Consider the following 21,794-nt stretch of genomic DNA (forward strand, 5'->3'; position numbering starts at 1 on the left):
CCCCACAGGTTTCTCCCAAGATTGTGTGGAGCACTGAGAGGTCGCCTGCCCACTGTACCCACTGCTGGGCAAAGGACAAGAGTGGGGAGCACGTGGAGCCCATTAGCTGACACCATTCCAGCCAGTCACCCCTGCCTACAAGGGGTGAAGGGCTGTGCTGCTGCACGCTCATGGGAACGGACCCAGCCCAGGGGCACATGGGTCTAGAGCCCTGAGTGCAGCGAGCAAAGGGCTGGACCCACTCCCTCACAATGCAGACGGGCCCTTTGCCTGCTGCCTGAGCCCCTGGCCTGGTGGCACTGCCCTGGGCCGGGTGAATGGCTCTGGAGAGGGGTGAGGCGGCACCTAGGGGAGGCCAAACACAGCTCTCTGGCAGGGCTGCTCCTGTATGGAAAGTGACACAGACCCTGGGCCCGGTGGTCAATGCTTGTTGGGGTGGGGCCAGGCCTGCCCACTGGTCCAGTACAGCCCAGGAAGTCTGGCCTTGGCTCAGGGCCAGCAGGGGCTGAGTCTGCATGTGAATGCCAGGGCTCCGCCAAGGGGAGAAACCCTGCCCCGTGCGCTGGGGGATAGCAAGGGGGAATGCCCTGCAGCGAGCACGGGGGGGGGGGGAGGAGAGCTGTGCAGGGGGAGCTGGGGATGCCGGGCGGGGCGGGGGTGCCATGCAGGGGGAGTGGGGGGGGGGGAGGAGTTGGGGGGGGCCGTGCGGGGGAGCCGTGCGGGGGAGGCCGGGGGGGCCGTGCGGGGGGGGGGGGGCCGTGCGGGGGGGAGTCGGGGGGCCGTGCGGGGGGGGGGGGGGGGCCGTGCAGGGGGAGTTGGGGGGGCCGGGGGGAGTCGGGGGGCCGTGCGGGGGGGGGGCCGTGCAGGGGGAGTTGGGGGGGGCCGTGCGGGGGCAGTCGGGGGGGGGGCCGTGCGGGGGGAGGTGGGGGGGGCCGTGCAGGACGCTCCCCTGCGGGGCTCGAGCGGGAGACGCCGGGGCAGGAAGGTCCAGAGGCCCCGCCCCCGGGGGGGGGTGTGTCTGTGCTCGGTGGCTCGGCCGGCGGCTGCTCCCGCCTGGCATCTGGCGGCTCGCTCGTGGCTCCACTCGCGCTGCCTTTCCGCCCTCCACGTGGCTTGGTCGGCGATGGCGGCCCCCGAGCAGCGGGCGCGGAGCGAGCCCCCGGCCGCGGCGCCAGGTGGGGGGGGCGCTTCCCGCAGCTGTTCGCGGGCCCGTCTGGCAGCGCCCGGGCTGAGTCAGCCCCGCCCCCCCGGCCCGGGCGCTCACGGCGCGCCAGGAATAGAAACCTGCCCTTCAGCGCCCGCCAAGCTGGCCCCGTGCCGGGGGGGGGCTGGCTGGGGGGAGCTCGGGGGGGGGCCTGGCTGGGGGGAGCTCGGGGGGGGGGGGGGGGGGCCTGGCTGGGGGGAGCTCGGGGGGCTTGGCTGGGGGGAGCTCGGGGGGGGGGGGCTGGCTCGAGACCTGGGGTGGGCGCAGGGCCCCTCCCAGACAGCGCCCCAGCTCGCTGCACCAAGTGTCTGGCTGCTCGGCCTTAACCTGAGCCTCCCCCGGCCCCGGGCTGCAGGGCCTCAGGTGTCCTTGCTGCTGAGGGGCCCAGTGCCTGGGGCCCCGCCCGGTGGTTGCCGGCTGCCGGGAGAACAGGAGACTTCTCCGGGTTCCCTGGGCCTGGCTGGGACGCAGGGCAAGTGGCAAGTGGCAGCCGGCTCTGCTCAGGGGCCTGTTGCTCGGGCGCTGCCCCCTCCGCTGGGCTCGCTGGACTCCTGCTCTCCGGGGACTTGTCGTGGTTCTCCCCGTGGCTTCTCCTGGAGGGGTCCGGCCTCCATGGCCCAGCAGCACTTTCCTGGCTGGGTCTGTGGCACGGGGCGGCCCCTGTGTCCTGTGTCGGGGGCTGGGGGCTGTGGCCAAGGCGCACTCAGCTAGGTCTCTTGGGAGTGTCTAATCTGGGCTCAGCTGCCCTCCCCCCGCCCTGTGACCGCACTGCTACGGAGCGGCTCCCTGTAAGGGTGCAGCTTTGCTGGAGCCTGCGGTTTCATTTTCTTACCTTTAACGTCAGTGTATTGAGGGGATGGAGCATGAAATTCCCCCCTGCTGTGCTAGGTTCTCAGGCCTGGTGCCTCCCCTTGTTACAGGGCCTGGCTGCTGCAGGGTGGAAACCCCCTCCCCTCGTCCTGCACCCAGCCAGTCTCTGGGGGGGCTCTGCCTTGCGGGCACTGCCCCCCTCGCTCTCAGAGGGCTCTGAGCACCGGCTCCAGGTTCCTTTGAGTGCGTTGGTGTCTCCTGGTGGATGCTGCCTTGCTGGCCTCTGGGGACAACAGGTGGTTCCCTCAAATGACACGTCTGGCGTCTCACCGCGCCTCCCAGCCGGTCCCCTGCGGGCAGGATGGAGCTGGGCCGGCTGGGCGGCCTGTCTCCCTGCAGCGGGGGGCCAGGTAGCTCCCGGGTTCAGGTGCAGCACATGCATCTGGTGGGAGGCCAGCGGGTCCGGGCCTTCCCACCTCCCAGACCCTTGGGCTCCTGGCGTGTCTGTAAGAAGCTCGTGGCTCTCCTTGCAGGCCGAGGACCCCAGCGCCGACGGGTGGCCACGCAGATCCCTGAGGCGATTCTCACCAACAAGGAGCTGCAGGAGGCGGTTGGAGCCCTCCCCAGCAACTATAACTTTGAGATCTACAAGACAGTCTGGCGCATTCAGCAGGCCGAGGCCAAGAAGGGTAAGTGGGGGCGGGCCGGGGCCAGGCGAGAGCGGTGTGCGAGTGGAGCTGCCGGGCGTCGTGCCCTCCTGGTTCCACGGAACCGCGTAGCCGCAGGCCTGGCCCCTCCTGAGCCAGAACATGCCTGGTGCTGGCCAGCGTGTGGGGCCCATTGGCCGGCTCTCAAGGGGCCGCGGCGATGGGAGCTGGCCGTGCCAAGCTGTCACTCAGGCTGGGCAGCAGCTGCTGGCGTTTAACGTCACGGGGCCTGGCCAGAAGTCTGCTGCCGAGTTCGCATCCTCGTGCCTCGGTCGTAATCGTGTTAGACAGGAGGGGCGAGTCATGCGGAGCTGTCACCCTGCTGGAGCCTGGCTGGGGCGCCAGTCGCCGCTTCTCCGCCCCGCTCCAGGCTCGTGGCTCTGTCCCCGTTTCCTGCCTGCGCCTGGGCGGCCGCCCGGGGAACGAGTGCCCAGGTGGAATGTGGGTGAAGGGCCGGGAGGCGCTCGGGGGCAGCCATAGGGATGAGCTCCAGGCTCGGGCAGAGGGAGGTGCAGGCGTCCTGCTTGCTGCTCTGGCACCTCTGACTTGACGTGGCTTCAGCTGGTGGCTGCTGCTTTGTCCCCCTCTTGGCAAATGCCCCAGCCCGCTCCCTGGCCCAGTTCCTCGTGGGCTGCCTGCCGGGGCAGAGACCAGCACGTCGGCCTCGCTGGGCCCCGGAGCAGAGGAGCAGGCGCCCGTGGGTGCTGGGCATGGAGGGATTCTGGCATCTCCGTGTTCCTGCGGGGGGGCAGGTGAGCTGGGGTGGGGAGGGCTCACGAGTGGGGCATGACGTGGTCGTGCAGCTGCACCCCCAGGCCAGCGTGTGTCGGGGCCATAGCAGAAAGACCAGGGAGAGCCCCTGGGCACAGCGGGCAGGTGCCGAGCTGCCTGTCCTGTGCTTCCCTCCCCCTCTCTCCAGCCCCGGAGGAACCAGGGGCCTGACTTGGAAAGGCAAGTCTGGGGCTGCAGATTCCGGCCCGGGGGAGGGAGGGGCAGCGAGCTTGGCTCAGCCAGCGTCGGAGCCCACGAGCTCGCTGTGCCGAGCCGTGCCCCTCGGTACCCCGTGGGCGAGCACGTGCCGGCGCGCAAGCAAGAGGCTCTGGGGGGCTCTGGCTGGGAAGTGCTCGTGCCTGGCATGTGCTGGGCTCTCGGCTGCTTCCCTGGGAGGGGCTGGCAGATGTGGCCCTCCGGCTTTCCAGCCGGGCCAGGGCGGCAGGGCCGGCCGGGGAGGAAGCGGCGCTCCGGCCCCCCAAGGTGTCTGAGTCCCGGATTTCCTGGGCTGGCTAAGCTGAGTACTTAGTGGAGGAGCTTTGGGGGTCGGGCAGCTGGAGCTTAGTGCGATTCCGACCAGTTGGCCTTTAAATAGATGTGGGGTTTGCCAGGCAGCGCGGGGCGGGGCTGGGTGAGTGGCAGGGAGGCCGGGCTGCTTCCTGGCCTCTAGCGTTAAGATCATAACAGGATTAACGGGACCTGCAGCTGGAGCGCAAGGCCCCAGTCCCGGTGCCCAGCTCCTACCCCACAGGGCCGTCCCTGGCCTCTCAGAGGGTCCAGAGGGCAGAGCCCCAGTCTGACAGCAGAAGCAGGGCCCCGCTGGGTCAGAGCAGCCAGCCCCCAGGCTCCCGCTGCCAGGCCCTTGAGAGCAGAGCCTGGGGGTTGCCGAGCGCCCTGTCCCTGGCCAGCGAGTCCCCGCGAGGCCTGCTCCTTTGCTCGGGCCCCATCTTACTTCAGGCCTTGGCGGCGCCCCGGCGGAGCTCCCGGGCCGAAACGCTTTAAACGGCAGCCCATAGCCTGGGCCGGGCCGGCAGCCTCTGGGCGCACCGGGCGGTGCCGGGCCCCGAGGAGCTCGGGGTGGGTGCAGGGGCTGGAAGGGCCGCGCTGTGTGTGGGGCCTGGCTTTGTGGAGGGAGCACCTGCTCACCCCGTGCTCTGTCTCTCCTAGTGGCGCTGCAGATGCCCGAAGGCCTCCTCCTGTTCGCGTGCGCCATTGCGGACATCATTGAACGGTGAGTGGCAGGGCGGGCTCTTTGCCGGGGGGTGGCGGTCCTCACCGTGTGACAGCGCGTGGGGGTTTTCCCGACTCCTGCACCCCCGTAGTGGCACGGACAGACTCCCCCAGCCAGTAGAACAGAGGGAGTTTATTGCTTCTCCAGGGTACAGCACAGCACAGATGGAATCTGGTTCCAGGGCAGGCCTAGGATGCCTCAGCCCCCCTTGAGATGGGGAGACTGGGCCCTTAAATCCCAGCCCATTGCCTAGGCTGTCTCCTCCATGAAACCAGCCAGAAACCTCCCTCACTTCCCGCCCTGCCCCCAGCCAGGGCTCCACTCCCCTTCCCATTGTTCCGCTCCCTGGGAGATCACTGGTCAGACAGGTTCGAAGCCCCCTGGCATAATGACTCATCCCCTGCCCTGCTGGGCCGTGCTGCAGCCAACAGCCAGTGGGGGTCACTCACAACCCACTGCCCAGCATAGCAACCAGCAAGTTACCCCCACTACGTCACACCGTGCCCCCTGGTGCCAGGCCCGGAGCCAGCACAGCTCTGTGCCCCCCCCCGACCTGGCTCTGCCCGGAGCATGTCGGTGGGGTTACTTGGCGTCAGGACCATGTGACCCCCATTCGCCCGGCCCTGGGAGAGCTGCGGAGGCTGGAAACGGGGGCTGCCCAGGGGTCCTGACGCGTTCGGAGCTGGGCGGGCGAGGTGGGGTGAGGGAGGAGAGCGTCCCAGCTTGGCCGGAGCCGCGTGGCCGGTGTCTCCTGTGCTAGGCAGGCCCAGAGAGCTCACCCTGCGCGGGGTGTGGTTGAATCGACGCGGCCGTATCGGGGGGGGGGGGGGGGGCTTTGCTCTGCCTTGCGCCTCAGAGCCAGCGGCTGATAGCTCAGCGTGCCCGGGCCCTCGCTGGGGTCCCGCTGCCCAGGTCAACAGCTGGCAGGCGGGCGGTGTGCTAGGAGCAGCGGGGGGGCGGGCCTGGGGCAGGTGAGAGGCTGGTGTCTCCAGTCAGTGCCCCGCTGCTTGGGGAGGGGGCCCCCTCGCAGCCCATGGCCTCTGCTCCATGCTCTCTGGGGCCCCGCACCCACCCCTGGCCCTTGGGGCTGAGACGGCAGCTGTGATTGGCAGGAGGCTGCGGGGAGGAGGGCTGACCCCAGGCAGGAGGGAGTTGGGGGTGCCCGTGAGTGGGCCTGTGAGCCGGGGGACACGTGTGGGGGGGCTGGGCAGGCTGCAGTGTTGGTGGGGGAGGGGAGCAGCGACACATGGTGTGCGGGTGGCACTGGGCCGTGACACTCCCTGGAGGCCACCCGGCCTGGCCCTGGAGCTTGTGCCCTCAGCTGGGACAGAGACAGGGTGGGGGGTGGCCGCTCTCCCCTCCCCCCAGTACCGTGCCGGCCCCCAGATGCCACCCCCTTCCTATCCCACAGTGCTGGGCTAGCCCTGACCCCTCTTCTGGCTTGAGGCCTGTTGGGCGTAACTCTGAGGGGACCAGCTGGAGTCCAAGGCCGGTGGGCCTGGCCGCGTGGCGCAGGGCTGTGGCTGTGGCCAGCGGGAGCCGGTGCTGCCCCAGAGACGTGGCGCCCACGCGGGGCGGGAGGCGCTTGCCTGCGGTGAGGGCTCGCGCGCCAGCCGGCTGCTCCTGCCCTCGTAGCGCCATTGATAGTTCCAGGGGAGCGCGGCGTGGGCCGGCCCTTTTCATCCGGCAGCCGTGGCTCCCGACGTGACTGACTGCTCCGTGCCGGAGGTGTGGGTCCCGCCCTGCAGGACGGCGAGTCCCAGGGGCGCCCGCACCCGGGATGGATGAGATCCCAGGCAGTCGGGGGCCCCGTTACCTGGCCAAGGGCTGCTGTCCGGCGCTTTGGAGCCACATGCGGGCTCTGAGCGCCCCTGGTCCCACCCCGCAGGGCGCCTGCTGCCGTCAGCTCCCCGGGGGGGGCAGCTTTGCCTGTTGTGCTGTGCAGTGTCCTTAGCCAGACTGGGCAGGAACAGGTGTCCCGGGGCGGGGAGGGGGGTTGCCTCCAGGACGCCGCCACCTCCCGCGAGTGCCGGCCGGAGCGCGAGTGATCTGATCGGCCCCCTCTGCAGAGTTGGAAGCAGGTCCCGGCCCGTTTGGTGTCGGCGGGGCACTGCTCCACCCCCTCGCCGCCCATCGCTGGGCCGGGTGGGCTGGGCAAGGCACAGGGCAGCGCGGTGCCGGGGACCGTAGGCCAGGGCTCGGAAAGCCGGACTTTGACCCGTTTTCGTGGCGCCCCAGACACAGGGCGGCTGCAAGCTGATGTGCAGGGCAGACGCCGAGCAGGAAGCTGCTGCCCCGGGAGCAGACCTGGGCGGTCCCCGGGAGCGATGCTTGGCGTGGGCTGGGTGGATTTGGGCTGCACTTTCCTGTGGCCACCGGCCACCTCTGCACCAGGAAGGGGCTCGTGCCGCGCTCTGGAAGCTGGCGCTGGGGGGCCCTGGGGAACAGGGGTGCAAACCCTAGAGCCAGTCCATGAAGGGGGCCTGCACTTTCCCAGCCCGCTGGGTTTGGGCTGGAGTGATGGGAAGGGGAGTTTTCTTAAGGCCTGGTCTGGAGATTGTGTTCGCCTCCCGTGCCCTGAGCCCGGCCCGTCTCAGCAGGTGGGGGGGAGGTGCTGCCGAGCCGAGACCCCGGAGGGTCGGTTGCGATGGTCGCCGGCTGCCTGGGCCCGTGGCCGGGCGGCACTCGGGGGAGAGGCACGTTCCCGGCACTCGGCCGCGATGCCTTTGCGACCCAGGCTGCAGCATAGATGTGGCCTAGGCCAGAGGAGCAGGGCTTGGCAGGGAGATCGTGGCCTGTGGCTGCCCCGTCTTGGCCTGAGCACGGCCCTTCCTCTGGCAGCCTGGAGGGAGCTGAGCCTGGGGGGTGCATACGAGGAGGCTGCCCGCTGGCCAGTGGGCATGTGGCTAGCAGGGCCCTGGAGTCATGGGGCCTGGTTCTTCCCTTGCCATGGGCTTGCTGGCTGCTGGGGTTGGCTCCGCCTGGCGGGGCTTGCGGGAACGACCCCCCATGGCTCGGCGCTCGCAGGCCTGGCGGTGGGGCTCGGCCGTTCAGGGCAGCGCTCCGGTCATGCCGGGTCCCGGCGCTGCCTGCGTCTCTGCTGTGGCCCGATCCCTGGGAAGGGAGTCGCCCTGCGCCCGGCTGCGTTAGCCACAGGAACAGCCGCAAGGCAGCGCCAAGAGGAGCCCGGGCCCCGTCTGTCTCATGCTGCCTGGCGCGGGGTTCCCTGCCTCCTCCCCTCCAGGACCCCTCGTCTCCCGCAGCAGGTGAGTGGGGCGTTCCCTGTGCGACCAGCCCTGGCACGTCCTGCCCCGTGCTCGCCCCAGCCGTGGCTGAGCCCCTGGGGCATCTCCCAGCCGGGCAGGAGCGGGCACAGGGAGCGCAGCTGGGGCTGCCCAGTGCGGTGGGAGCTGCGACTGGGTGGGCAGCACAAGTGGGAAAGGAGCCGCATGGAGCCAGGCAAGAGGGCGTGTGCTGTGGCCCCAGCCGTGCCCTTTGGGGGGCTGGCGCAGTCTTGTGGGGTGAGGGCTGGGGGTACCTGAGCCAGGCTGAATTCTGGGGCTGCCGGGCTCCCCCGGGGAGGCCCCTTAGCCACCGGTTGGGGGCTGGTCCCGGCTCCCTGCGAGCAGCCTGTGATCCCGCGCTGTGCGGGGGTGGCAGGGAGCGGGGAGCACGTGGGCTATGGGGCTTGGGATCCAGCCGGGTGATCAAAGGCTCCTCTGCCGAGCTGCCGAGCACGGCTGCTGAATGCTGATCAGGGAGCCCAAAGGAGCCAGGCCCCATGAGCTCTTGGCCACCGCAGCTCTAAGTGCCCCATTGCCCCTCCGGGGCGCCTGCCCATGCTCCGTGCTCCTGCTCTGATGGGGGCCGGCGGCCCTGGGAGACGCCTGCGGGAGCCGGGAGCAGCAGCCCCTCAGGGCAGCACCCCAGCTCGCGGGGCCGCTGTCCAGAGCCGGGGCCGGCCAGCCTGGGCCAACACCCCCTGCTGGGCTTCGGGGGAGCAGCCTGGGCTCCCTGCTCCCCCCCAGCGCTTGGCCTCCCGCCCCCCGTTAAGCCCCACCCATTAAGGGGAAAACATTCCCGTCCTGCTTGGGATCCCTGCGTGCTTCCCCGGATCACGGGCCTTTCGGTGGTCGTGTTGCAAGGGGAGCCCGTGGTCTGTGGTTTCTGGCTGTGTCCCAGGAGGGAGCCTGGCTCTGCGCCCAGCGGTGGGACTGCACGTCCGCCGGAGCGACGCCCCGATTCCTGAGTGCGCCGGGGCTTGTATCGCTGACCTGGCCCCTGGCTTTCGGGGCAGGCGGTGCAGTAATTGCTGAGAGCCAGTGGCAGCCTGTGCCGGGCGGGTTGGGTGTGGCCCCTGTCTGGGTTCCTGGGGCGGCCTGCCGCCGTCAGAGCAGCAGCGTGAGGTGCCAGGCGGGAGCCGGCCCACCATGGGGGCCAGATTAAACCAGCGCCCCGCGCAGACCGGCTGCCCCCGCTGCTGCCGCTGACGGTGTCCGCATGGCGGCGAGGTCTGAGCTCCCCATGGACAGAGGCTGCTACCGCGGAGGCAGCCGTGTGAGGGCGGGGCCGGCGGCCAGCGGAGCTGGTGCTGGGGGGGGCAGCGGAGCTGGTATGTGCAGGGAGGCGGCTTTCAAGCCAGCTCCCCGCACCTATTGGCTCAGCCTGCCCCCCTCACCCTCTGTCAGAGGCAGCAGCACGGCGGGGGAGGAGCCGGTGCTCACTGGGAGCCTGCTTAAGGCCAGCTCCTCCCGTGCCCTGGCTCCCACTCCCTCCCCTTTGCTGCCTCTGATCCGGAGGCAGCGGGGATGCGTGGAGGCGCTGAGGTTAACGGATAAGCCCAGGCGTGTGTCCCGTAGTCGTCTACGCGCTGCCCTCCCTGCAGAGTGCCCTCTCCTAGACAGTCTGGCGACAGCTGAGCGGGAGGCCATGCGTGTGGCCCAGTCACTACCCTTGGGTGCCCATGGCTGGCATGGAGCCGACCTGTCCCGATGGGCTGGCCAGGCCCTGTCCCGAGACCCCGCCACCAGGCGTCGAGGTGGCCTTGGCAGGCTGGTGTCACTCTGGGTTTCTGATCGGAGCGGGGGGGGGGGTGCCAGGCTGGCTGCCGTGCTGGGGGTGGACATGAGAGGTGCCGTGTGGCTCCGGGGCCCTGCAGCCCAGCAGGGAGGGTGGCTCAGGCCTCGAGCCCCCCTCTCCAGAGCCATCCCTGTGCCGCAGCCAGCGCCTGCGGCCGAGATGTCGGTCGGGGGGCGCTCTCCGGGGGGCTGCAGCTGCATCCTGCGTCCCACTGCGGGCAGGCTGGCTGTCCAGGCTGCGCTGATCTGGGCAGGGCAGCCCGGTGGGTGCCAGGAAGGCTGCGGTGCCGGCCCCGGGCAGCTGGAGCACGTGCTGTGTTCATATGGGAGGTGTCTGGCCTGGGCTCTGTCGCTCCTGCCACCCACAGCCAGAGGCATCTGCTCTAGGCAGCCCTGAGCCCGGGGGGCAGGATGGGCCACGGGGCAGGGCGTGTGGGACGGGCCAGGCCCAGGAGCGTGGTGAAGGCGAGGCCTGTCGGGAGAAGGGCCGAGGATCCCTCCCCACAGTGCGGGGGCCGGGCCGTGCATCTCTCCTGGTGCTCTGGGACTGAGGTCAGGCCTGTGGGGCTGGGCCCGTCCCTGGGGCCCATGTGCTAAATGAAGACTGTTAGCCGGGCACTGCAGCTGCTGCTGACAGGCTGAGCCTGGGCTTTGGATGTGCCCTGGGGACAGAATTGATTAGGTCAGGGCCTCGTTAATTAGCATTAATGGGTTTGTCTTTGTTACCTGCTTCCTAACAAACTGCAAGGAAGGGAGCTTCCCCCTCCGCAGCTGGAGCCTGCAGGGCCCTTCGCCAGGCCGGGGCCCCATCTCCGGTCTGGGCCGGGCCGGGAGAGCTGCCGACGTCGGCCCAGTCCCTGGGGATGTGATTCCTGGAGGGCTGGCAGCCCTGCTGTGAGCGCCCTGCGGCTCTGGCTGAGGCGAGCTCTCTGCGGGGGCAGGCCGGGCCGTGCTCTGGGGGTCCTTGGCTAGGCCTGAGCGGCTCCCGCTGGGCTGCTGCACTCAGCCCGTGCTGCTCGCTCGGAGCGTCCCAAAGGGGCTGGTGCGACTTGGCGGCGGGGAGCTGTGCCGGGGGGTGGGGTGTGGGGGGGGGGGGTCTGCAGGTCAGGCCTGCTGGAGAGCCCTGGGCAGGATTCTGCGCATCCGGCCCCCCAGCTGGGTGGGGCAGGTCTGCAGGGCCATGGGGGGGTGTGAAGAGAGCTGGCTCCCTGCTCTGGGTGGGGCAGGAGCAGGCTCCTCAGCTGAGCTCTCAAGCCCCTGTCAGCAAACTCCCAGTGTGGGGTGGGCTGCTAATCCCTGTCCCTTCTCTGTGTGTCGCAGGGGCCCTGCAGCCCCTCCAGGTCCCCCCAGCCCCCTGGGAACACACTGGCTCTCTGATTCTGCAGATTCTGCTCTGGAGCTGGGACGCCAGGTGTGACGGCGCGTTGGGGTCCCCGTCTCCTGCACCCCCGTAGTGACACACAGACTCCATCAGCCAGTCGAACAGAGGGAGTTTAGTGCTTCTCCAGGACACAGCACAGCACAGATGGAATCTGGTTCCAGGGCAGGCCTAGGATGCCTCAGCCCCCCTTGAGATGGGGGAGCCTGGGCCCCTAAATCCCAGCCCGTTGCCTAGGCTGCTTCCTCCATGATTCCAGCCAGAAACCCCCCTCACTTCCCGCCCTGCCCCCAGGGCTCCACTCCCCTTCTTCCCATTGTTCGGCTCCCTGGGAGATCACTGGTCGGACAGGTTCTTAGCCCCCTGGCATAATGACTCATCCCCTGCCCTGCTGGGCCGTGCTGCAGCCAGCAGCCAGTGGGGGTCACTCACAGCCCCAGCCTAGCAACCAGCAAGGTACCCCCCGCTACGTCACACCATGGGCCTGAGGGGTCCCTGCCCCTCTGTCTTGGATGGGGGGGAGGTGCCCTGTGTGGCCGGGCAGCTCGTCTGCCAACTGCGGCTCCCACCGTCGCCCCTGCAGGGAGAGGGCCCCGAGGGCTGAGTCCCGCGGCAGGGCCAGCTGCACCGCAGCCTGTGGAGTAGCCCAGATGTTTCCGGGTGGCCCCAGGGGTCCTGCAGCGCTGGCTGGCCATGGGGGGCTGGGCTCCCTGACCCCAGAGCTCCACGCAGCTGGCAGGGCTGCAGGCAGGTGGGAGGCAGCTGCGGGAGGGCGTTGTGTGTTAGCAGGTGGGGTGGGGCAGGCAGCCCGTGAGCCTTGGGCCTCTTGACGGGTCAGTGCCTGCGGCCTGTCCATGCTGCCCCGGGCGCTGGCCCGAGACACGGCCCCACGCGGGCAGTGAGGAGTTAAGCCTCTCGCCAGGGCTGCGCCTGCTGGGAACGTGTCCAGGCGGGCGCGGGCAAAGGCCCCTGCACCAGGCAAGGGAGATAATGAGGAGCAAAAAAGCTTCTGACAACTGGCTTGTCAGCAAGGGAGACGCCTCAGCCCCTCTGTGCGGCCTGCTGGGCCCGCTGGGCCTCCCAGCATGGGGCTGTCAGACGCCAGCGGCCTGTGGGGCAGAGGGGGCTCTTGCGGCCAGGTGGGGCAGGAGCCGAGTGAGTGTCCTGAGTTTCCCAGCCTACTTGGCCAGTGGCACAGGCCGGGCGCCTGGCTGGAGGGATTTTCTGTAGCGGCCCCCAGTTCTCCTGGCCCAGAGGCTGCTGGGGGGACACAGGCGGGTGGAGAGGCGGGGGAGTGGGGTGCTGCGGGGTGAGCGACGGGCCGCGTGGCCCTGCAGCGTGCGATGCGCTGGGGCCGCCTTGGTGCCAGGCTCACGCAGACTAATTGCCAGCTGCAACCGCGCTGCTCCAGAGCCCTTTGCAGTAAAAGGGCCAGCTCGTTACCTTAATTACGGCAGCCTGCCTGTGCTAATGAAGTCGGAGCCCGTTAATATGGCTTGGTGACGAGCGCCCCGCGAACGAAGTACCTTTTCTCTGGGCTGCCAGTAGGGCCTCCGTGGATGGATACAGGGCCTGGGGGGGCTGTGTGGGGAATGGGAGGCGGGGGTGTGGGGCCCGTGAGGGGTGGGGGGGGCAGGGCCAGCCACAGGGCCTGGTGCGGGTCTGCTCTGCGCTGGGCCCGGCCGGCCGGGGTAGCCGTAGCTGGATGCCGTGCGCCGCGGTGGTGGAGCAGCCAGGGTGTGTCTGGCACTCGCCTGGGCTCTGTCCTGGGGGTGATGGCCGGTCCCTGGTCGCCCGGCTGCAGCCCTGGCGCTGGGCCCAGGGGCAGGGAGCGGGGCCCTGCCAGTCCAAGCCCGGTGCTCGAGTTCCTGCCGCAGACCCTGTGCGCCGGCCCAGCCGCGCTCCCAGCCGCTGCCGTGCCCCCAGCCACCCTGGGCAAGTCACAGAGCCGGGGCTGGGGGGCTGGGTGCTCAGGGCAGCCCCCTCCTGCTCCCCCCTCCTGTTCCTGTTTCGTTTTCTTGCTCTGCACCCCAGGGGCTTTCTCTGGGGCTTGGCCAATTTGCATACATTTTAATCTATAAAAAATTAAGTGGTGCAGGCTGCCGCTCTGAGCCAGACCTCCCCACCCGGAATCTGACGATGAATAATTCCCCCTCTCCCCGAGACGTGGAGTCTGAGTCATGTTCATTTCAGCACCTCTGGGCGGAGGAGGGGCTCCGGGGCAGCGTGGCTGGGTTGACGCCGTATTCTGGAGTCTGAGGCTCCCTTGGAGTCCCGGGCAGCCGCTTGCCGGGTGGGTTCTGGGGGAGGGTGGCCGTTGTCGCCCCATGGCTGCAGGGCTGCGGGAGCTGGAGGTTCGAGAGCCAGGAAAACTGCCTAGCATCAGGTCACTGCTGTGACGCCGTGTGTCATTGTCCCTCTACAGACCAGTTTGGGGGTTTCTAACATGCTGTCAGGCTGTGCCAGGGCTGCTGCGTGCCAGCCAGCGGGGCGGCGCCTCCGTCAGCCCTGGGAGCTTCCCTCCAGGGGACTGTTTGCCCCCGGGCAGGAGGAGGGGCTGCAGCGCGTGATGCCATCCCTCTCCCCACCCTGGCACTGACGGATGCGGTTGAGCTGTTAATATGCAGCTCGCTCTGCGATTCCCCTGCCATCTGGCCGGCTCTGCCCACAGTTTCTATTCTCAGGGGGTGCGTCGTGGCCTGCCCCTCCCTGGAGGCGACGCTCGCGGTGCGCATCATGCGGGGGCTGCTCCTGCATGGGTTGAGTGCTGGGAGCTCAGGGCCAACAGCCCCACGCTGGCCCGTGCTGCAGGAGCCCCCTGAAGCATTGGCCCGGAGACAGGTGAAAGAAAGGCAGAGCTCCCCGGGCGCCGCTCCGGCATGTGCAGGGCGTTCCCAGCCCCCTGGGGCTCCTGCGGCAGGCTGGTGCTGGAGCCCCGGTGCGCAAGCAGAGGGGCCGGCTGGCGGTGCACTCCCAGCCCGGCTCCGGGTGTGTCTGCGCCTGTCCTGTCCCTGGGTGGCTGCTGGGCAGCACGTGGCATGTGCCGTTGTCAGCAGCACAGGAAAGTGAGCAGCAGCGGGGGCGGTCTTGCTGCTGTTGCCCGTTTGCTGGCAGCAGTGCCCCTGGTAGCCAGCCCGCAGCGCCCCCGGTAGCCAGGCCCCGGTAGCCAGGCCCCGGTAGCCAGCCCGCAGCGCCCCCGGTAGCCAGGCCCCGGTAGCCAGCCCGCAGCGCCCCCGGTAGCCAGGCCCCGGTAGCCAGGCCGCAGCGCCCCCGGTAGCCAGGCCCCGGTAGCCAGCCCGCAGCGCCCCTGGTAGCCAGCCCCCGGTAGCCAGCCCACAGCGCCCCCGGTAGCCAGCCCGCAGCGCCCCTGGTAGCCAGGCCCCGGTAGCCAGCCCGCAGCGCCCCTGGTAGCCAGGCCCCGGTAGCCAGCCCGCAGCGCCCCCGGTAGCCAGGCCCCGGTAGCCAGCCCGCAGCGCCCCCGGTAGCCAGGCCCCGGTAGCCAGCCCGCAGCGCCCCTGGTAGCCATGCCCCGGTAGCCAGCCCGCAGCGCCCCTGGTAGCCAGGCCCCGGTAGCCAGCCCGCAGCGCCCCTGGTAGCCAGGCCCCGGTAGCCAGCCCGCAGCGCCCCTGGTAGCCAGCCCCCGGTAGCCAGCCCACAGCGCCCCCGGTAGCCAGCCCGCAGCACCCCTGGTAGCCAGGCCCCGGTAGCCAGCCCGCAGCGCCCCTGGTAGCCATGCCCCGGTAGCCAGCCCGCAGCGCCCCCGGTAGCCAGCCCCCGGTAGCCAGGCCCCGGTAGCCAGCCCGCAGCGCCCCTGGTAGCCAGGCCCCGGTAGCCAGCCCGCAGCGCCCCCGGTAGCCAGGCCCCGGTAGCCAGGCCCCGGTAGCCAGCCCGCAGCGCCCCCGGTAGCCAGCCCCCGGTAGCCAGCCTGCAGCGCCCCTGGTAGCCAGGCCCCGGTAGCCAGCCCGCAGCGCCCCCGGTAGCCAGCCCCCGGTAGCCAGCCCGCAGCGCCCCTGGTAGCCAGGCCCCGGTAGCCAGCCCGCAGCGCCCCTGGTAGCCAGCCCCCGGTAGCCAGCCCCCGGTAGCCAGCCCTCAGCGCCCCTGGTAGCCAGGCCCCGGTAGCCAGCCCGCAGCGCCCCTGGTAGCCAGGCCCCGGTAGCCAGCCCGCGGCGCCCCTGGTAGCCAGGCCCCGGTAGCCAGCCCCCGGCGCCCCTGGTAGCCAGGCCCCTGGTAGCCAGCCCCCGGTAGCCAGCCCGCAGCGCCCCTGGTAGCCAGCCCCCGGTAGCCAGGCCCCGGTAGCCAGCCCGCAGCGCCCCTGGTAGCCAGGCCCCGGTAGCCAGCCCGCGGCGCCCCTGGTAGCCAGGCCCCGGTAGCCAGCCCCCGGCGCCCCTGGTAGCCAGGCCCCTGGTAGCCAGCCCCCGGTAGCCAGCCCGCAGCGCCCCTGGTAGCCAGCCCCCGGTAGCTTCCTGCCCTGACACCCACACCCCCCAACCCAGGGCTCTGCCCTGAGCCCCCTGTGCTCCACCCCACACTTACATTTCTTACAGGTACTGTCCTATCGCAGCCCCCTGCCCCGAGGCCCCCCGGGCTGGTGAGATCAGACAGTACCTGTGTGATGGACCCGGCTGGAGCTGGGCATAGCTGAGGGCGTCTGCTCAGGGCAAATTGCTCAAATCCGGGGCTCCTTACAGCCTCCAGACTGGTGACCTCTCCAAACCGGCCACACACCAGTCCCACAGAGCGCTTCAGCTGCCTGCCTGAAGCCTCCTGAGCAAAACCCCTCCAACACCCCAGCAATATCCCTGCCCCAGATGGCCCCGGGCCTCATACACAGGTGGGGGGGTCTTAGAACCCAATCCCACCTACCCCGAACAAGTTCTGTCTGGTTCCAAGAAACCAGCCACAGATCCCTGGTCAATTTACCCTCTGGACCTTACCCACAAATCACGCTGGGCCAATCCTTTAGAATCTATATCTAAAGGTTTATTATTTCAATAAAGAAAAGCCTGAGAGTGGGGTTGTTAAAGGATAGTACGTTACATGCACCGAATCTCCCAGTCCTCGATGCAGGCTCTAGCAGAGATGTTACAGCTGCTGGTTTAAAAGTCCTTGTTGCGCATCCTAGGATCAGGATGGGTCCACAGGTCTTTCTGGCTCTTCCATCCCTGCACTGCTGCCTCTGGGATGAAGTGCTGAGCTGAGAACAAGATGGAGTTGACCACATGGACTCTTTATACCTCCTTCCTGGTCTCTTCTTGGCTGCAGCAGGTCACCTGGCCAGCGGCCTATCCCTGTGTTCCTTGCTGGTACCCCTCAGGTGTCCGCCCTCATTCTTTAGGTGTGTCCTTGGCCCATTGAGAGCCATTGTCCCACAGGGCCTCGCTGATTAGCATGTCCACAGGCCGGGCTCTGCCCAATGCTCAACCACATGCAGGGAAATATTCAGTCTCCTCACAGATTAGACTCCTAACTCCACACACAGACGTTCTACAATCACATGACCAGTGTACACAGGATCAGCAGCCAGTGAGCTTCTATTCCACACCCCACATGGCCCCATTTATACCATTTCTGGGGCCAACACCCCCACCTGTGGGTGCAGCAGCGATCTGGCTGCTCCCCTCCAATTCGGTAACGTGACAACCTGTAAAAAGGTAAGTTACTTTCAGCCCTGCGTGGAACCCAAGGCAAGGGGGAGCGGACAGCGAGAGGCCCCCTGATTCCTGCGGGGAGAGCAGGCTGGCTGGGGAGACCCTGGTCTGCAGGCCCTTCCCCTCGGCTGCTGCTGGGCTCCACTCGGGCTGGCGCTGCCTGCAAACGGGTCCCGCTGGAGCCGTCTCGCAGGAAGCTGCGGCGCTGGGCTGGGCTGTGCCGGTGAGCCTGCCGGCTGTGCTGCCAGCTCGCGCCGTGCCCAGGGAGGCCAGGCCGGAGGCAGTGGTGCAGTGAGGTGGAGCTCTGGGCCCCTGGGTGTAACTAAGGAATTAGCAGACGGTTTCCCCGGGCAGGGGCTTTGCCGTGACAATACCTGCGCTCCTAATTAAAACGCCACAGCGGCTCCGGGCGCGCGGCCAAGCCCCTAGTCCCTGGACTGGCGCAATCCAGCACCTGCAGAGGTGGGGCCTGTGAGTGACAGAGCAGCCCCCGCTGCCAGCTGGGTGCTGTGCTTCCTGCCGCTCTGGCGCTGCTCCGGCTGCGTGGGCCCGGGTCCGGGCGTGCTGGTCCTCCGCTCAGGCTGGCTCCCGGAGCCGGGTGACTCATGTCTCTCCGGTGACACAGCAGCAGATGCTCCGCCGGGGGAGCCTGCCACGCAGCGTTCACGCCCGGTGGAGGGGCCCAGTCTGCTCCCCACAGACGTGCGAGGGGCCTGGCAGCTCCCCCCGTTCAGTGGGGCTCGGTCGCTTCCCGCTCGGCTGCGCGTGGTCCGGGAGCCGCAGGGGGCATGCGCCGGGGGGGTGACGCGCTCGCCCCGCCCAGTGCGAGGGCAGGTGGCCACCAAACAGCAGGTCAACCCTTGAATTGCGAGCAGCTGCCCCAGTTGGAGGGGTGTCGCCTCTCCGGCCGTCTCGGGAGCTGCTCACTGGCGCCCAGCCAGGGCGGGCTGCTTGGGAGCCTGGCACACGCCCTGCCCTGCTGTGCCGGCTGGCGCCGGGCGAGCGGAAGCGGCGATGTCGGGCAGACCGGCCTCAGGAGCCAAGAGGAGACGCTGGCCTGGAGCGGGCTCTGTGCTGGGCTCAGCTGGGACGCTCCTGGGGCCCGAGCCTCCGGGCGTGCAACCGGCAGCGGTGGCTCCAGCACCTGCCCCAGCCCCTCTGCGCGGCCCCACTGAGCCCTGGGCCTGGGGGGCTAGAGACGCTCCCGGGGGAGGGGCTGCGCTGAGGGGCAGGCCGGTGGTGTGTTTGTGGGACGTTCCCCAGCCAGGCCTGAGTTGCCCCAGCCCTGGGGCAAGAAGAGGAGGGTTTGGCCCTGGCCCAGCATCAGCCTGTTTGACCCTTTTCAGGGGAGGTCTCAGGCCGTCCTGGTCCGCCCCCCACCCCCTCACACTCCCCCTTCCGCCCTCCCGCAGGTTCACGGGGGCTGAGGTGCTGGTGATGGCAGACGTGACCTATGGCGCCTGCTGTGTGGACGACTACACTGCCCGGGCCCTCGGGGCCGACTTCCTGGTGCACTACGGCCACAGCTGCCTGGGTACGTACCTGCCGGGCATGGGGGTCTGCTCCTGGGGCCTCGGGGCGCCCTGGATCAGGATCAGTACCAAGGGAAAAGCCAGGGTAGAGCAGCCCCATCTCCTGGCTCCCGGTCCCCAGCCGAGGTTCCCCTCCCCCGGTCCTCCCCAACCCCAATGCCCAGCCGAGGTCCCCCCCCCCCCCGGTCCTCCCCAACCCCAGTGCCCAGCCGAGGTTCCCCCCCCCCCCGGTCCTCCCCAACCCCAATGCCCAGCCGAGGTCCCCCCCCCCCCCGGTCCTCCCCAACCCCAATGCCCAGCCGAGGTTCCCCCCCCCCCCCCGGTCGTCCCCAACCCCAATGCCCAGCCGAGGTCCCCCCCCCCCCCGAGGTCCCCCCCCCCCGGTCCTCCCCAACCCCAATGCCCAGCCGAGGTCCCCCCCCCCCCCCGGTCGTCCCCAACCCCAATGCCCAGCCGAGGTCCCCCCCCCCCGGTCCTCCCCAACCCCAATGCCCAGCCGAGGTTCCCCCCCCCCCCGGTCCTCCCCAACCCCAATGCCCAGCCGAGGTCCCCCCTCCCCCGGTCCTCCCCAACCCCAATGCCCAGCCGAGGTCCCCCCCCCCCTCCCCCCCCCCCCGTCCTCCCCAACCCCAATGCCCAGCCGAGGTCCCCCCCCCCCCCGGTCCCCCCCCCCCCCCGGTCCTCCCCAACCCCAATGCCCAGCCGAGGTCCCCCCCCCCCCCCGGTCCTCCCCAACCCCAATGCCCAGCCGAGGTCCCCCCCCCCCCCCGGTCCTCCCCAACCCCAATGCCCAGCCGAGGTCCCCCCCCCCCCCGTCCTCCCCAACCCCAATGCCCAGCCGAGGTCCCCCCCCCCCCCCCTGTCCTCCCCAACCCCAATGCCCAGCCGAGGTCCCCCCCCCCCGGTCCTCCCCAACCCCAATGCCCAGCCGAGCCCATCCCACCCCCCCCTCCGAACCTCCCTAATGCCCAGCCGAGGTCCCTCCCTGGCCCTCCCCAATGCCCAGCCGAGCCCATCCTCCCTTCCCCCAGGCCCTCCCTAACCCCGGTCCCTGACTGGCTCCCCCTCGCCTCCCCACACCTCAGGGCCCAGGCCCAGGCCCCCCATCCTGATTCCCCTCCAGCCCCCGCAGCCATGCTGGAGGAGCCCGTGTGTGGGCAGAGCAGCGCTGGCTGCTGGCTGTTCCTGGCGGTGCCCCCGAAGGGCCGGGCCTGTGCAGCACCCGTCAGGGGAGAGCTTGGGGTGGGGGATCAGCCCCCTCCCTAGCAGCCCAGAGGACAAGACCTCACCGCCAGGCCGGGCCGCCCCGGAGCCTTGGCACAGGCGAGAGCAGCCCGGAGCCTGCTCAGCCCTATAGGGCCTTCCGCCCTGCTGCAGCGTGGCAGCAAACCCGGCCCCCGGGGCCTGTGGGGAGCCAGGGCTGGCGCTCGCTCCCATGGCGCCCGGCTGTGGTGCCCGCCAGCTCCCCCGGCCACGGGACGATCTGGGGCAGCTGCCCAAGGGCATGTTCGGGAGCAGGAGGGCTGGCTCTGGCTGGCTGAGCTGCAGGCCGTGCCGTGTGCCCCAGGGGCTGTGGGGGACCCGAGGCGGCCGGCGCATGGAGGGGAGACTCAGACTCAAGCAGCGGGGCATGTGGAGGGGCCCAAAGCGGCGGGCGCGCGGGGGGGAGACTCAGACTCAAGCAGCGGGGCATGTGGAGGGGCCCAAAGCGGCGGGCGCGTGGGGGGGAGACTCAGACTCAAGCAGCGGGGCATGTGGAGGGGCCCAAAGCGGCGGGCGCGCGGGGGGGAGACTCAGACTCAAGCAGCGGGGCGTGTGGAGGGGCCCAAAGCGGCAGGCGCGCGGGGGGGAGACTCAGACTCAAGCAGCGGGGCGTGTGGAGGGGCCCAAAGCGGCAGGCGCGCGGGGGGGAGACTCAGACTCAAGCAGCGGGGCATGTGGAGGGGCCCAAAGCGGCGGGCGCGCGGGGGGGAGACTCAGACTCAAGCAGCGGGGCATGTGGAGGGGCCCAAAGCGGCAGGCGCGCGGAGGGGAGACTCAGACTCAAGCAGCGGGGCGTGTGGAGGGGCCCAAAGCGGCGGGCGCGCGGGGGGGAGACTCAGACTCAAGCAGCGGGGCGTGTGGAGGGGCCCAAAGCGGCGGGCGCGCGGAGGGGAGACTCAGACTCAAGCAGCGGGGCATGTGGAGGGGCCCAAAGCGGCAGGCGCGCGGAGGGGAGACTCAGACTCAAGCAGCGGGGCGTGTGGAGGGGCCCAAAGCGGCAGGCGCGCGGAGGGGAGACTCAGACTCAAGCAGCGGGGCGTGTGGAGGGGCCCAAAGCGGCGGGCGCGCGGGGGGGAGACTCAGACTCAAGCAGCGGGGCGTGTGGAGGGGCCCAAAGCGGCGGGCGCGCGGGGGGGAGACTCAGACTCAAGCAGCGGGGCGTGTGGAGGGGCCCAAAGCGGCGGGCGCGCGGGGGGGAGACTCAGACTCAAGCAGCGGGGCGTGTGGAGGGGCCCAAAGCGGCGGGCGCGCGGGGGGGAGACTCAGACTCAAGCAGCGGGGCGTGTGGAGGGGCCCAAAGCGGCGGGCGCACGGGGGGGAGACTCAGACTCAAGCAGCGGGGCGTGTGGAGGGGCCCAAAGCGGCGGGCGCGCGGGGGGGAGACTCAGACTCAAGCAGCGGGGCGTGTGGAGGGGCCCAAAGCGGCGGGCGCGCGGAGGGGAGACTCAGACTCAAGCAGCGGGGCGTGTGGAGGGGCCCAAAGCGGCGGGCGCGCGGGGGGGAGACTCAGACTCAAGCAGCGGGGCGTGTGGAGGGGCCCAAAGCGGCGGGCGCGCGGAGGGGAGACTCAGACTCAAGCAGCGGGGCGTGTGGAGGGGCCCAAAGCGGCGGGCGCGCGGGGGGGAGACTCAGACTCAAGCAGCGGGGCGTGTGGAGGGGCCCAAAGCGGCGGGCGCGCGGGGGGGAGACTCAGACTCAAGCAGCGGGGCGTGTGGAGGGGCCCAAAGCGGCAGGCGCGCGGGGGGGAGACTCAGACTCAAGCAGCGGGGCGTGTGGAGGGGCCCAAAGCGGCCGGCGCGCGGGGGGGAGACTCAGACTCAAGCAGCGGGGCGTGTGGAGGGGCCCAAAGCGGCAGGCGCGCGGGGGGGAGACTCAGACTCAAGCAGCGGGGCGTGTGGAGGGGCCCAAAGCGGCAGGCGCGCGGGGGGGAGACTCAGACTCAAGCAGCGGGGCGTGTGGAGGGGCCCAAAGCGGCGGGCGCGCGGGGGGGAGACTCAGACTCAAGCAGCGGGGCGTGTGGAGGGGCCCAAAGCGGCGGGCGCGCGGGGGGGAGACTCAGACTCAAGCAGCGGGGCGTGTGGAGGGGCCCAAAGCGGCGGGCGCGCGGAGGGGAGACTCAGACTCAAGCAGCGGGGCGTGTGGAGGGGCCCAAAGCGGCGGGCGCGCGGAGGG

General features: G+C 70.2%; 1 protein-coding gene across 3 annotated transcripts in view; it reads left to right on the forward strand.

The window, feature by feature from the left end:
• Window positions 1–1,017: 1,017 nt before the first annotated feature.
• The window catches only part of DPH1 (diphthamide biosynthesis 1), a 41,765-nt gene continuing 20,988 nt past the window's right edge, over window positions 1,018–21,794 (forward strand). For 2 of the 3 annotated variants that reach the window (XM_075904467.2, XM_075904468.2), the window contains exons 1-4: window positions 1,018–1,175; window positions 2,548–2,703; window positions 4,660–4,723; window positions 18,240–18,361. In XM_075904467.2, coding sequence (XP_075760582.2) covers window positions 1,124–1,175; window positions 2,548–2,703; window positions 4,660–4,723; window positions 18,240–18,361 — 394 coding nt within the window. In that variant the 5' untranslated portion in view covers window positions 1,018–1,123. The remainder of the gene's footprint in view (window positions 1,176–2,547; window positions 2,704–4,659; window positions 4,724–18,239; window positions 18,362–21,794) is intronic. The other variant, XM_075904466.2, reaches the window with a different exon arrangement.

The sequence above is a fragment of the Pelodiscus sinensis genome, chromosome 21 (assembly GCF_052426305.1).
Source record: "Pelodiscus sinensis isolate ZL-2025 chromosome 21, ASM5242630v1, whole genome shotgun sequence".
Classification (NCBI taxonomy): domain Eukaryota; kingdom Metazoa; phylum Chordata; order Testudines; family Trionychidae; genus Pelodiscus; species Pelodiscus sinensis.